This window comes from Hyperolius riggenbachi, chromosome 2 (genome assembly GCF_040937935.1).
Source record: "Hyperolius riggenbachi isolate aHypRig1 chromosome 2, aHypRig1.pri, whole genome shotgun sequence".
Classification (NCBI taxonomy): domain Eukaryota; kingdom Metazoa; phylum Chordata; class Amphibia; order Anura; family Hyperoliidae; genus Hyperolius; species Hyperolius riggenbachi.
In genome coordinates, this window is record NC_090647.1 from 289,639,071 (window position 1) to 289,654,204 (window position 15,134).

The following is a 15,134-nucleotide window of genomic DNA, read 5'->3' on the forward strand; positions in this document are numbered from 1 at the left end:
TGGTAGTGTAAACTAACAGACCACAACGAGCAGAGGGACAAGAGTGGATGCCGTGCTGTGTAATCATTGAGTTTCTGCTTCAGTGCTGATGCTGCATTACATGACACAGAGAGCTGAGCGAGAGGGAGAAGCGGCCATCCTTTGCGTGGTGATGGGAGGGAGGGGGGCTTTGTGGAAAGCTGCTGGGGAGGGAGTGAGTGAGAGGGGGGCCCTTTCCTTGGTGGTGGGAAAGGGGGGCAAGCTGTGTGCTGTAGCACTTCGGGAAAGGGGAGACAGATGCTGGCTGCTGCAGCTCCTGTAAAACAGGGACCACACAGCTAGGGGACACAGGGGCCACACAGCCAGGGGGACATAGGCCACATAGCTAGAGGGGCCACACAGCCAAGGGGACACTTGGGCCACAAAGCTAGAGGGGCCACACAGCCTGGTGGACACAGGGGCCACACAGAGGGGTCACAGTGACCACACTGAGGCATCCTGGTGCCCAAGTGCAGTCTTTAACTTTCCCGGGTAGACTTAAACTTGAGTAAATAAAAAAAGTCCAGCTTAAGAGGGTCAAATATTGGGATCGACTTATACACGAGGTCGACTTGTATCCGAGTATATACGGTATATATATATCTCAAATAAAAAATACATAAACCGTTACCTAAGGGACTGAACTTTTTTTAATATGTATGTCAAGAGGGTATATTACTGGTACTTTATAAATTATGGGCTTGTAATTAGTGATGGACGCAAAACTGAAAAAACGCACCTTTATTTCCAAATAAAATATTGGCGCCATACATTGTACTAGGGCAAAAGCCCGGGACAAATGGGCAAATAAAATGTGTGGGTTTAATTTACTGTAGCATTCATTATTTTAAAACTATAATGGCCAAAAACTGAGAAATAATTAATTTTTTTCCATTTTTTTTCTTATTTTTCCTGTTAAAACACATCTAGAATAACATAATTCTTAGCAAAAAGTACCCCCAAAGAAAGCCTAATTGGTGGTGAAAAAAACAAGGTACAGGCGAATCTCCATAGATGGAAAAGTGATGGAAAAGTTGTTTCAAGGGCCCTAACATTTGAATCAAAAATTATGTAATTTACGCAGAGTCGTGTTTTCATCTCTAAAGGGCAGAAATCACATTACATTCCTAAATTGGTGAAATAAAGTGCTTAAAAATGTCCGGCGTGTGTACACCTCCATCAGGTAGTGTAAGGGTTATGCCCGCTTCACACTGATGGACCAAACGCTGCATTTAACGCTCCTCAGTCCGCAAATTACTGCAAATGCCATTAGTGATTACGTCAGGTGAGCATATCTTTGTTTTTACTAGTTGACACCTCCAGGACGTAAATGTTAGTCCTCTCGGCAATCTTTGTGTAATAGTGTGTAGTGGCCGCTTTGCTTGTGCGCATGTTAGTGGTAGTGCAGGCGATCACAGTTTTCCATCCTCTATGGTTAGGCTGAGGTAGTGCAATAACAGTTAAGTGACCAAAAAAATACTGATTCTGCACTAAGGCCTTATACAGGGGGGAGTAGTTGATACTAGATGCCGGTAGTGGAGATGAAGGATTATTGGGTTATGGTTGGTTCACTACCAGCTGACCTGTCTCCAACATCTAACTTTTGCACTGGACATAGAGCAGTAATACAATCAATACAATAGCAAGAAAAACAATGTTACAGCCCTAAGAAGGACTAAGCTGTTGAGGACAATGTGGTAGCAGCAAAACTCTGCACTGAGGACACAGAACACAGGCCTATCTAACGCTCACCCTGTCAGCAGCACACTCTCCCTGATCTGCCTAGCACAGACGCCAAACACAGACTGTAAAATGGCTGCTGTACTGGTTGTCCAGGTTGGAGGGATAGCTGATTGGCTGCCATGTGTCTGCTGACTCTGAGGTGAGGGGTCAAAGTTTGGCTCCATTATAACATATAGGGGGCAAATCGAACACCCCATGTATCCGCCTGAGAGGGCGATCTCGAACACCCCTTGTTCGCTGGGAAGTATTCGCTGGGCAAATAGTTTGGCCCATCTCTACTGCATCGGGGGTGTGGGGGGGGGGGGCAACAAAATGATATTACCCACAGATAAGTTGACTCGCCCACTTTTAGTCCAACAATTTGTTATAAAAAAGTTGCCTTATCCATGGTGATTTATGCTATTTATTTAGTGCTGATAATTGATAACAGCACGTTACAGAGCTTATTATCTTGTCACAAACTGTCCCAAGGACAGTGTCCTAATCTTTTTCCTGCTACAGTCCTACAGTTAGGTCCATAAATATTTGGATAGAGGCAACTTTTTTTTCTTCAAATTTTGGTTCTGTACATTACCACAATGTATTTTCATTGAAACATCTCAGATGCAGTCGAAGTGCAGACTTTCAGCTTTATCCCTTCATTAACATGTGTGGGGGTGTGTGTTTATGTTACAGATATGAGATATAATAATTTCACTGGTTGAGTGAATCAGCACTTGACAAAGGCCTGCGTGCCGAAATGTGTGTTCAATTTTGTGGCTATGATACAATAAAAAATGTACTTTAATTGCTTAAAAATACAGGTAGGGACTAGTGATGGGCGAACACCTGGATGTTCGGGTTCGGGAAAGTTCGCCGAACATGGCCGAGATGTTCGGCATGTTCGGGCCGAACCCCGAACTTCCCGAACATCCCTATTTTGGGGGCCCTATGGGGTCGCAGGCATAAGGGGGGAGCATGCCCCGATCGCGGGGGGGGTCGGAAATTCCCCCCACCCCCTCCGCTAGCGCTCCCCCCTCTGCCCGCTTCCCCATTCAAAAGTTTCAAGAAGTACCTGTATAGCGGATGGCCTGGCAGTGGGCGGCACTGTGGAGTGAGGAGGAGGAGGAGTCCGGAGAGTGACGAGTTGAGGGAGGCCGGGCAGCGGGCGTGAGGTCAGCGAAAGGGCGGAACTTCCGCCCTTTCTCTGACCTCACGCCCGCTGCCCGGCCTCCCTCAACTCGTCACTCTCCGGACTCCTCCTCCTCCTCACTCCACAGTGCCGCCCACTGCCAGGCCATCCGCTATACAGGTACTTCTTGAAACTTTTGAATGGGGAAGCGGGCAGAGGGGGGAGCGCTAGCGGAGGGGGTGGGGGGAATTTCCGACCCCCCCCGCGATCGGGGCATGCTCCCCCCTTATGCCTGCGACCCCATAGGGGGGCCGTATTGCGGCCTGTTCGGCCGAACAGGGCCCTGTTCGCCCGAACAGGGGCCCTGTTCGGCCCTGTTCGGGGGCATACAGAAGTTCGGGGCGAACCCGAACTTAAAAGGCCGAACACCATGAGGTGTTCGGCCGAACTCGAACATCACCCGAACAGGGTGATGTTCTGCAGAACCCGAACAGTGGCGAACACTGTTCGCCCAACACTAGTAGGGACCCAATCATTTATCCCCTAACTGTATGTCAATCACATGGATTTGAAAGAATTCAATTCATCTATGAGTATATTTTTGGGATGTGGGAGAAAACCAGAGCGACCAGAGGAAACCCATTTAAACACAGGGAGAGCATACAAACTCCATGCTGAGAGTGTCCTGACCCAGATTTTCACTGTGCTATGATGCTAGCAGCTGCTGACTTTGACAGCCCCAGTTTCAGGATGCATGAAATTTGCAAGAAACTCAGAAAATGTGCATTTAATTGATCAGATCTAGTGTTGAGTTTTGAATCTGGACTTTGTAGAGAACATTGAATCACTTAACCACTTAAGGACCACAGTCTTTTCGCCCCTTAAGGACCAGAGCCTTTTTCTCCATTCAGACCACTGCAGCTTTCACGGTTTATTGCTCGGTCATACAACCTACCACCTAAAGGAATTTTACCTCCTTTTCTTGTCACTAATACAGCTTTCTTTTGCTGCTATTTGACTGCTGCTGCGAGTTTTAGTTTTTATTATATTCATCAAAAAAGACATGAATTTTGGCAAAAAAATTACTTTTTTAACTTGCTGTGCTGACATTTTTCAAATAAAGTAAAATTTCCTATACATTTGAGCGCGAAAGTTATTCTGCTACATGTCTTTGATAAAAAAAAACAACCATTCAGTGTATATTTATTGGATTGGGTAAAAGTTATAGCGTTTACAAACTATGGTGCCAAAAGTGAATTTTCCCATTTTCAAGCATCTCTGACTTTTCTGCGCACCTGTCAGGTTTCATGAGGGGCTAAAATTCCAGGATAGTACAAATACCCCCCAAATGACCCCATTTTGGAAAGAAGACATCACAAAGTATTCAGTGAGAGGCATGGTGAGTTCATAGAAGATTTTATTTTTTGTCACAAGTTAGCGGAAAATGACACTTTCTGACAAAAAAAAGAAAAAAAAAAGTTTCCATTTCTTCTAACTTGCGACAAAAAAAAAATGAAATCTGCCACGGACTCACTATGCTCCTCTCTGAATACCTTGAAGTGTCTACTTTCCAAAATGGGGTCATTTGTGGGGTGTGTTCACTGTCCTGGCATTTTGGGGGGTGCCTAATTGTAAGCACCCCTGTAAAGCCTAAAGATGCTCATTGGACTTTTGGCCCCTTAGCGCAGTTAGGCTGCAAAAAAGTGCCACACATGTGGTATTGCCGTACTCAGGAGAAGTAGTATAATGTGTTTTGGGGTGTATTTTTACACATACCCATGCTGGGTGGGAGAAATATCTCCGTAAATGACAATTGTTTTATTTTTTTTACACACAATTGTCTATTTATAGAGATATTTCTCCCACTCAGCATGGGTATGTGGAAAAATACACCCCAAAACACATTATACTACTTCTCCTGAGTACGGCGATACCACATGTGTGGCACTTTTTTGCACCCTAACTGCGCTAAGGGGCCCAAAGTTCAATGAGTACCTTTAGGATTTCACAGGTCATTTTGAGAAATTTCGTTTCAAGACTACTCCTCACGGTTTAGGGCCCCTAAAATGCCAGGACAGTATAGGAACCCCACAAATTACCCCATTTTAGAAAGAAGACACCCCAAGGTATTCCGTTAGGAGGATGGTGAGTTCATAGAAGATTTTTTTTTTTGTCACACGTTAGCGGAAATTGATTTTAATTGTTTTTTTTCACAAAGTGTCATTTTCCGCTAACTTGTGACAAAAAATAAAATCTTCTATGAACTCACCATACTCTTAACGGAATACCTTGGGGTGTCTTCTTTCTAAAATGGGGTCATTTGTGGGGTTCCTATACTGCCCTGGCATTTTAGGGGCCCAAAACTGTGAGTAGTCTGGAAACCAAATTTCTCAAAATGACTGTTCAGGGGTATAAGCATCTGCAAATTTTGATGACAGGTGGTCTATGAGGGGGCAAATTTTGTGGAACCGGTCATAAGCAGGGTGGCCTCTTAGATGACAGGATGTTTTGGGCCTGATCTGATGGATAGGAGTGCTAGGGGGGTGACAGGAGGTGATTGATGGGTGTCTCAGGGGGCGGTTAGAGGGGAAAATAGATGCAATCAATGCACTGGGGAGGTGATCGGAAGGGGGTCTGAGGGGGATCTGAGGGTTTGGCCGAGTGATCAGGAGCCCACACAGGGCAAATTAGGGCCTGATCTGATGGGTAGGTGTGCTAGGGGGTGACAGGAGGTGATTGATGGGTGTCTCAAGGTGTGATTAGAGGGGGGAAATAGATGCAAGCAATGCACTAGCGAGGTGATCAGGGCTGGGGTCTGAGGACGTTCTGAGGTGTGGGCGGGTGATTGGGTGCCCGCAAGGGGCAGATTAGGGTCTAATCTGATGGGTAACCGTGACAGGTGGTGATGGGGGGTGATTGATGGGTAATTAGTGGGTGTTTAGAGGAGAGAAGAGATGTAAACACTGCACTTGGGAGGTGATCTGATGTCGGATCTGCGGGCGATCTATTGATGTGGGTGGGTGATCAGATTGCCCGCAAGGGGCAGGTTAGGGGCTGATTGATGGGTGGCAGTGACAGGGGGTGATTGATGGGTGGCAGTGACAGGGGGTGATTGATAGGTGATTGACAGGTGATCAGTGGGTTATTACAGGGAATAACAGATGTAAATATTGCACTGGCGAATTGATAAGGGGGGGTCTGAGGGCAATCTGAGCGTGTGGGCGGGTGATTGGGTGCCCGCAAGGGGCAGATTAGGGTCTAATCTGATGGGTAACAGTGACAGGTGGTAATAGGGGGTGATTGATGGGTAATTAGTGGGTGTTTAGAGGAGAGAAGAGATGTAAACACTGCACTTGGGAGGTGATCTGATGTCGGATCTGCGGGCGATCTATTGATGTGGGTGGGTGATCAGATTGCCCGCAAGGGGCAGGTTAGGGGCTGATTGATGGGTGGCAGTGACAGGGGGTGATTGATGGGTGGCAGTGACAGGGGGTGATTGATAGGTGATTGACAGGTGATCAGTGGGTTATTACAGGGAATAACAGATGTAAATATTGCACTGGCGAATTGATAAGGGGGGGTCTGAGGGCAATCTGAGCAGGTAGGCGGGTGATTGGGTGCCCGCAAGGGGCAGATTAGGGTCTAATCTGATAGGTAACAGTGATAGGTGGTGATAGGGGGTGATTGATGGGTAATTAGTGGGTGTTTAGAGGAGAGAAGAGATGTATACACTGCACTTGGGAGGTGATCTGATGTCGGATCTGCGGGCGATCTATTGGTGTGGGTGGGTGATCAGATTGCCCGCAAGGGGCAGGTTAGGGGCTGATTGATTGGTGGCAGTGACAGGGGGTGATTGATGGGTGGCAGTGACAGGGGGTGATTGATAGGTGATTGACAGGTGATCAGTGGGTTATTACAGGGAATAACAGATGTAAATATTGCACTGGCGAATTGATAAGGGGGGGTCTGAGGGCAATCTGAGCGTGTGGGCGGGTGATTGGGTGCCCGCAAGGGGTAGATTAGGGTCTAATCTGATGGGTAACAGTGACAGGTGGTGATAGGGGGTGATTGATGGGTGATTGATGGGTAATTAATGGGTGTTTAGAGGAGAGAAGAGATGTAAACACTGCACTTGGGAGGTGATCTGATGTCGGATCTGCGGGCGATCTATTGGTGTGGGTGGGTGATCAGATTGCCCGCAAGGGGCAGGTTAGGGGCTGATTGATGGGTAGCAGTGACAGGGGGTGATTGACGGGTGATTGACGGGTGATTGACGGGTGATTGACGGGTGATTGACAGGTGATTGACAGGTGATCAGGGGGGATAGATGCATACAGTACACGGGGGGGGGGGGGGGGGGTCTGGGGAGAATCTGAGGGGTGGGGGGTGATCAGGAGGGGGCAGTGGGCAGGGGGGGGATAAAAAAAAATAGCGTTGACAGATAGTGACAGGGAGTGATTGATGGGTGATTAGGGGGGTGACTGGGTGCAAACAGTGGTCTGGGGGGTGGGCAGTGGGGGGTCTGAGGGGTGCTGTGGGCGATCAGGGGGCAGGGGGGGGGTGAAATCAGTGTGCTTGGGTGCAGACTAGGGTGGCTGCAGCCTGCCCTGGTGGTCCCTCAGACACTGGGACCACCAGGGCAGGAGGCAGCCAGTATAATAGGCTTTGTATACATTACAAAGCCTATTATACATATGTGCAGCGGCGATCCGGGTGCTAGTAACCCGCCGGCGCTTCCGAACGGCCGGCGGGTTACTACGAGCGGTGGGCGGAGCGAGTCCCCGGCGGCTGATCGCGTCACGAATGACGCGATCGCCGCATAGCCACTCCCGCAGCCGCCCCCGCCGATGGGCGTATTGCGGTCATTTGGGCCCGGACTTTGCCGCCGCCCATCGGCTGGGGGCGGTCCTCAAGTGGTTAAAGGGCAACTGTAGTGAGAGGTTTGTGGAGGCTGCCATATTTATTTCCTTTTATTCAATACCAGTTGCCTGGCAGCCCTGCTGATATATTTGGCTGCAGTAGTGTCTGAATCACACCAGAAACAAGCATGCAGCTAATCTTGTTAGATATGACAATAATGTCAGAAAAACCTGATACTTGTTCAGGGTCTATGGCTAAATGCATTAGAGGCAGAGGATCAAGAGGATAGCCAGGTAACTGGTATTGCTTAAAATGAAATAAATATGGCAGACTCCATATACCTCTCCTTACAGTTGTCCTTTAAATCGGTCACCTGCCTTTAGGTCTTTCTCAATAAGGTGGAGCTCATAAGACAGAGAACTCTGTGGGTATTTGTCTTCATGTCTTCAGGGTCTTCTCCTTGTCAGCTTGAGGAGGAAACCTAGTACAGTATGTGGTTGCAAGGGTGGAGGAAATAGTCTTTGACTGTTGAGCCAAGGTTTCACCCCTTCACCACCTACTGGGTTGCAGGTGAATAATATTGTCCCTTACTGTGTCACAGAGTTACAAGTAGACAGATCCTCCTGCGACAGCCTACCCAAACAATGCAAATTATATGCAAATAGTATAATTCATGGAAACTAATTCCAGAGCATCTCAGCACTACAAATGCTTTCCGTAAGGAATAAGAACAATTCCTCTAATGCTAGGTACACACCATACAATTTTCTGGCAGATTTACCTACCAGATCAATTATTTCCAGCATGTCCGATCTGAATTTTGATCGATTCTTCGATTTTCCTATCAATTTCCATAGAAACGATAGTAAAAACGATCAGAAAAACGATCGGAAAATCGATCGAAATTTAGAGCGGCGTGCTGGAAATAATCGATCTGGCAGGTAAATCTGCCAGAAAATTGTATGGTGTGTACCTGTTATTAATTATTATTATTAATTGTATTTATAAAGCGCTAACATATTATGCAGCACTGGACAGTAAATAGGAATACATACATTGCAGTAAGGGGTGACAGACAGAGAGGTAGAGGCAGCTAGTACCTAGCATAAGGGCCACATCTACTGGTTAGAACAGCCTTTCTCAACCCTTTTTGACCCGAGGAACCCTTCAGAAAACGTTCAAATCTCGGGGAACCCCTGACATGTGTATATATATATATATATATATAAAATTTCCCCTATATCAAAATTGGACCCATTTCCTCTCTATAGTATGGCACCTGTCCTCTTTATTTAGTATGGCCCGCTATGTCCCCCTTTGTCCCACTTGTTAGCAGTTATGGCTCCCATGTGCCCCTATTAACAAGTGTGGCCCCCATTTGTGTGGCTGCTTTGTCCCCCCAGTTTATTTGGCTGCTATGTCCCCCTTGTTTGTGGGACTGCTTTGTCCCCTGTTTCTGTAGCTACTATGTCCCCTCATTTGTGTGGCTTCTTTGTCTGTTTGTGTGCTGCTTTGTCCTACGTTTCTGTGGCTGCTTTGTCCCCTTCCGTGCTGCTGTCCCTCCTTTCTGTGGCTGCTTTGTCCCCCCTTTCTGTGGCTGCTTTGTGCGTTTGTGTGCTGCTGTCCCCCCTTTCTGTGGCTGCTTTGTCCCCCTTTCTATGGCTGCTTTGTCCCCTTCCGTGCTGCTGTCCCTCCTTTCTGTGGCGGCTTTGTCCCCCCTTTCTGTGGCTGCTTTGTGCGTTTGTGTGCTGCTGTCCCCCCTTTCTGTGGCTGCTTTGTCCGTTTGTGTGCTGCTTTCCCCCCTTTTTGTTACTGCTTTGTCCGTTTGTGTGCTGCTGTCCCTTCTTTCTGTGGCTGCTTTTTACCCCGTTTCTGTTACTGCTTTGTCCGTTTGTGTGCTGCTGTCCCCGCTCTCTGTGGCTGCTTTGTCCCCCTTTCTGTTACTGCTTTGTCCGTTTGTGTGCTGCTGTCTCCCCTTTCTGTGGCTGCTTTGTCCCCCTTTCTGTGGCTGCTTTGTCCGTTTGTGTGCTGCTGTCCTCCCTTTTTGTTACTGCTTTGTCCGTTTGTGTGCTGCTGTCCCTTCTTTCTGTGGCTGCTTTTTACCCCGTTTCTGTTACTGCTTTGTCCGTTTGTGTGCTGCTGTCCCCGCTCTCTGTGGCTGCTTTGTCCCCCTTTCTGTTACTGCTTTGTCCGTTTGTGTGCTGCTGTCTCCCCTTTCTGTGGCTGCTTTGTTCTTTTTTGTGTGATGCTGTCCCCCCTCTCTGTGGCTGCTTTGTCCCCCGTTTCTGTTACTGCTTTGTCCGTTTGTGTGCTGCTTTCTCACCCTTCTGTGGCTGCTTTAGTCATTGGTGTCAGTGCAGGGAAAAAAAAAACCATACTTACCATCTGACGTCCTTTCCTCCTTGAAGTTGGGATCCTGTTAGAACTCCTGCGCGTTCCGGAACTATAGAGCTGGCTTCGGGTGATGCGGCTTCTTTGTAGATCCATCCGCCGCATCACTCGCAGCAGCATGAGTAAATCCTGCTGCTGCCGCTGCTATGCTATGGAGAAGTGGGACTATATTGTCTCGGGGAACCCCTGACATGTGTGTGTATATATATATATATAAAATTTCCCCTATATCAAAATTGGACCCATTTCCTCTCTATAGTATGGCACCTGCCCTCTTTATTTAGTGTGGCCCGCTATGTCCCCCTTTGTCCCACTTGTTAGCAGTTATGGCTCCCATGTGCCCCTATTAACAAGTGTGGCCCCCATTTGTGTGGCTGCTTTGTCCCCCCAGTTTATTTGGCTGCTATGTCCCCCTTGTTTGTGGGACTGCTTTGTCCCCTGTTTCTGTAGCTACTATGTCCCCTCATTTGTGTGGCTTCTTTGTCTGTTTGTGTGCTGCTTTGTCCTACGTTTCTGTGGCTGCTTTGTCCCCTTCCGTGCTGCCGTCCCCCCTTTCTGTGGCTGCTTTGTCCCCCTTTCTGTGGCTGCTTTGTGCGTTTGTGTGCTGCTGTCCCCCCTTTCTGTGGCTGCTTTGGCCCCCTTTCTATGGCTGCTTTGTCCATTTGTGTGCTGCTGTCCCCCCTCTCTGTGGCTGCTTTGTCCCCCCTTTCTGTAGCTGCTTTGTGCGTTTGTGTGCTGCTATCCCCCCTTTCTGTGGCTGCTTTGTCCCCCTTTCTATTGCTGCTTTGTCCGTTTGTGTGCTGCTGTCCCCCCTCTCTGTGGCTGCTTTGTCCCCCATTTCTGTTACTGCTTTGTCCGTTTGTGTGCTGCTGTCCCCCCTTTCTGTGGCTACTTTGTCCCCCTTTCTGTGGCTGCTTTGTCCGTTTGTGTGCTGCTGTCCTCCCTTTTTGTTACTGCTTTGTCCTTTTGTGTGCTGCTGTCCCTCCTTTCTGTGGCTGCTTTGTCCCCCATTTCTGTTACTGCTTTGTCCGTTTGTGTGCTGCTGTCCCCGCTCTCTATGGCTGCTTTGTCCCCCTTTCTGTTACTGCTTTGTCCGTTTGTGTGCTGCTGTCCCCCCTCTCTGTGGCTGCTTTGTCCCCCTTTCTGTGGCTGCTTTGTCCGTTTGTGTGCTGCTGTCCTCCCTTTTTGTTACTGCTTTGTCCTTTTGTGTGCTGCTGTCCCTCCTTTCTGTGGCTGCTTTGTCCCCCATTTCTGTTACTGCTTTGTCCGTTTGTGTGCTGCTGTCCCCGCTCTCTGTGGCTGCTTTGTCCCCCTTTCTGTTACTGCTTTGTCCGTTTGTGTGCTGCTGTCTCCCCTTTCTGTGGCTGCTTTGTTCTTTTTTGTGTGATGCTGTCCCCCCTCTCTGTGGCTGCTTTGTCCCCCGTTTCTGTTACTGCTTTGTCCGTTTGTGTGCTGCTGTCTCCCCTTTCTGTGGCTGCTTTGTTCTTTTTTGTGTGATGCTGTCCCCCCTCTCTGTGGCTGCTTTGTCCCCCGTTTCTGTTACTGCTTTGTCCGTTTGTGTGCTGCTTTCTCACCCTTCTGTGGCTGCTTTAGTCATTGGTGTCAGTGCAGGGAAAAAAAAACCCATACTTACCATCTGACGTCCTTTCCTCCTTGAAGTTGGGATCCTGTTAGAACTCCTGCGCGTTCCGGAACTATAGAGCTGGCTTCGGGTGATGCGGCTTCTTTGTAGATCCATCCGCCGCATCACTCGCAGCAGCATGAGTAAATCCTGCTATGCTATGGAGAAGTGGGACTATATTGTCCCGTGGAAGTGTCAAATTGATACGGAACCCCTTGAGGGTTCTCGCGGAACGCCAGGGTTCCACGGAACCCCGGTTGAGAATAGCTGGGTTAGAAAACTACAGCAGCAGGTAAGCAATAGACATCAATAAACAAAAACAACGTTTTTTTCTTGTAAGCAACCTCTTTTAATAGTAATTAAATTTGAAATATTTACTGGATTCTGTACGCAATGAATCATGGCTGTTATTATTTTTCAGTGTCCGACAAATTGTCCAGCAGGTCCAAAGGGACCTCAGGGACTGCAGGGCGTGAAGGTAAGTTTGTTTGTTTTCTTACACTGTATTCTCATAAATGATCTTTTTACATTTTATCTTTGTCATTTTGTTGTGCTAATGGCCAACAAAATGTTTTCTCATTTATTTAAAGCATTGGAGCTTGAGCACATTTTATTCTAAAATATTTTCTTTTCTTTAAAGGGCCATAAAGGACGTTCAGGTCCCCTTGGAGAGGCCGGACCACAAGGCAAATCTGTATGTATATCCTGAAATTCATTATGAAATTATTTTTTTTTATTACAGTGCTTAGTCTAATCAGGGCATAGATCGTCACTGAATGGCTGCTTTAATACATAGTGCAAACTGTGGTGGAGAATAAAAATGTCTGCAGCTACGGATTCAGCAGCTGTTTTGCGAGATTTGGCATTCGCACTGGTCACAATACACACCTTTGATTGATGTCACTCCTCGGGGATCAGGACTTGATTCCCTTGTGCCCTTGGACGACATCGCTGAGCTGGGTTGCACACATGTGTTAGCTGTGTGGCTGAGGATGCGCTGTGTTGCTGTGTGGAGAGAGACGACGAGTGGCTCATGCTTGACATCAAGCGGCGGGCGGGTCGTTGGGGGATAGGCGTTGCTGCGGGTGAGTAGATCCGCCCAGCAGATCGCTTGGGGTTGGGGGTTACTGGCTGCCATATAAAGGCCTGATTATCGGCTGAGGGTGTCGTTTTCAGACACTTCAGCTGACTTAAAGAGACTCTGTAACAAATTTTTCAGCCTTAGTTCTTCTATCCTATAAGTTCCTATGCCTGTTCTAATGTGCTCTGGCTTACTGCAGCCTTTCCTAATTGCACTGTCTCTGTAATAAATCTTATCTCCTTTCCTCTGTCGTGTCTGTCGGGCTAAGGCTTGAATGTGTGGAATGTGCAGGGCTGCTTGTGATTGGATAGAAGCGATACACACCCTCTGCAGGCCCCCTGCACACTCTGTATGACTCACACACTCTGTTTATGTGAGCCTATCACAAGCTGGTTAGTTTGTTTGTAAACACTGCCTAAACTGTTAGGCCCCGTTCACACTTGCGTTTTGCCATGCAAACGGACCGGATCCTGATCGGATCCTGAGCGGGTCAGGACCTGATCCGGATCTGGTCCGTTTGCATCAGGCATGCATCAGGTTGCCATCCGGATCCGTGGGCAAAAAATAGCGAAATTTAAATAAAAAAATGTTGGGGTCAGCAGAAGGTGCACTTGCTGCACCTGTAGAATCAGGTTCCTCCGCTGTAGGCCTCACCTCCACCGACATTCTACCAAACAGCTCCAGCACGTCTGTCACTGCTGCTCCACTCCAGACATGCTTGGCCCATGTGTCCCTATCCGAAATGGCCGCTTGGATACGCATAGGAAGTGGGGTAGAACGTCAGGTGTTTGTAGGCAGTGTGTTCTGTGCCTTCCATTTCCCATTGGTCTCTGTGTTCCGGATGGTGCTGTCAGGCTCCGGTCCGGCTCCGGTCCAGGTGCGTGGGCCGGAGATCCGAACCCAAAAAATAGCGCATGTTGGAAAAGTGTCCGGAGTCCGGATCCGGTCCGGCTCCGTACTGTACGGAACGGACACGTGTGAGCGTCCGCATAGCCTTTGCATTGCTATGCGGAACGTACGTTCCGTTTGTACAGTATACGGTCCGGATCCGGCCCGGCGAATCCGGACAGGGAACGCTAATGTGAACCGGGCCTTAATTACAAGCCAGGATTGCAGCAGAGAGTGGCAGAAACAGCACAGAGGGGCACAGGAGAAAATAAGGAATAGAATGGTATGCTTTTTTGTGAAAGAATATTAGAGTACAGATTCTCTTTAAAGAGACTCCGTAACAAAAATTGCATCCTGTTTTTTATCATCCTACAAGTTCCAAAAGCTATTCTAATGTGTTCTGGCTTACTGCAGCACTTTCTGCTATCACAGTCTCTGTAATAAATCAATGTATCTTTCCCCTGTCAGACTTGTCGGCCTGTGTCTGGAAGGCTGCCAAGTTCTTCAGTGTTGTGGTTCTGCTATGAACTCCCCCTTCCAGGCCCCTCTGCACACTGCCTGTGTATTATTTAGATTAGGGCAGCTTCTCTCTTCTCTCATCTTTAACAAGCTGGATAAATCGTCCTCTGAGCTGGCTGGGCTTTCACATGCTGAGGAAATTCAGACAAGGGCAAAGCTGTTTGCAGGAAGAAAAGAGCAGCCTGAAACTTCAGTGGATGAGAGCTGAAGGGGGAAAGAAACACACAATGATCTCTTGAGATTCAAAAGGAAGGCTGTATACAGCCTGCTTGTGTATGGATGTATTTTCTATGTGTGGACATACTGTACATCAACCTACTTCCTGTTTTGGTGGCCATTTTGTTTGTTTATAAACAAACTTTTTAAAACTGTTTTTAACCACTTTTAATGCGGCGGGGAGCGGCGAAATTGTGTCAGAGGGTAATAGGAGATGTCCCCTAACGCACTGGTATGTTTACTTTTGTGCGATTTTAACAATACAGATTCTCTTTAAGTCAGGTAATTGTAGGAGGCTTTACTGTTTGTTACCATCTTTGTCCTAATAAGCCTTAGGCCTTGACAAGACACTGTGACTGAAGTCATTGTATCTTCTTGACCTCCTGCTTTGTCAGGTCATCTTCTTCTTCACATGCGCTATTCATAAAAAGTATGAGTTTCTACTTATCAGTTAGTATCACTCACTGGCCATGATTCATTAAACTTTCTCCTGATTTTCCTCACAGGAAATGTTTTTTCATTTTGTCAATACCTTTTGAGCCTCCAGCCAGCAAAAAAGTACTCAAAATGAGTTGTCCAAAATTAACTTATGTTTGATATGATTTTTCTTACCAACTTTTTAGTGCTTTTTCACTTGCTACATGCTGAAATTGTATTTTATGGATAAGAAGAAAAAAACATCTCCT

General features: G+C 47.5%; 1 protein-coding gene across 1 annotated transcript in view; it reads left to right on the top strand.

The window, feature by feature from the left end:
- Positions 1 to 15,134, top strand: part of COL9A2 (collagen type IX alpha 2 chain) — a 95,411-nt gene that overhangs the window by 48,474 nt on the left and 31,803 nt on the right. Inside the window, exons 11-12 of the mRNA XM_068268933.1 lie at positions 12,166 to 12,222; positions 12,385 to 12,438. Coding sequence (XP_068125034.1) covers positions 12,166 to 12,222; positions 12,385 to 12,438 — 111 coding nt within the window. The remainder of the gene's footprint in view (positions 1 to 12,165; positions 12,223 to 12,384; positions 12,439 to 15,134) is intronic.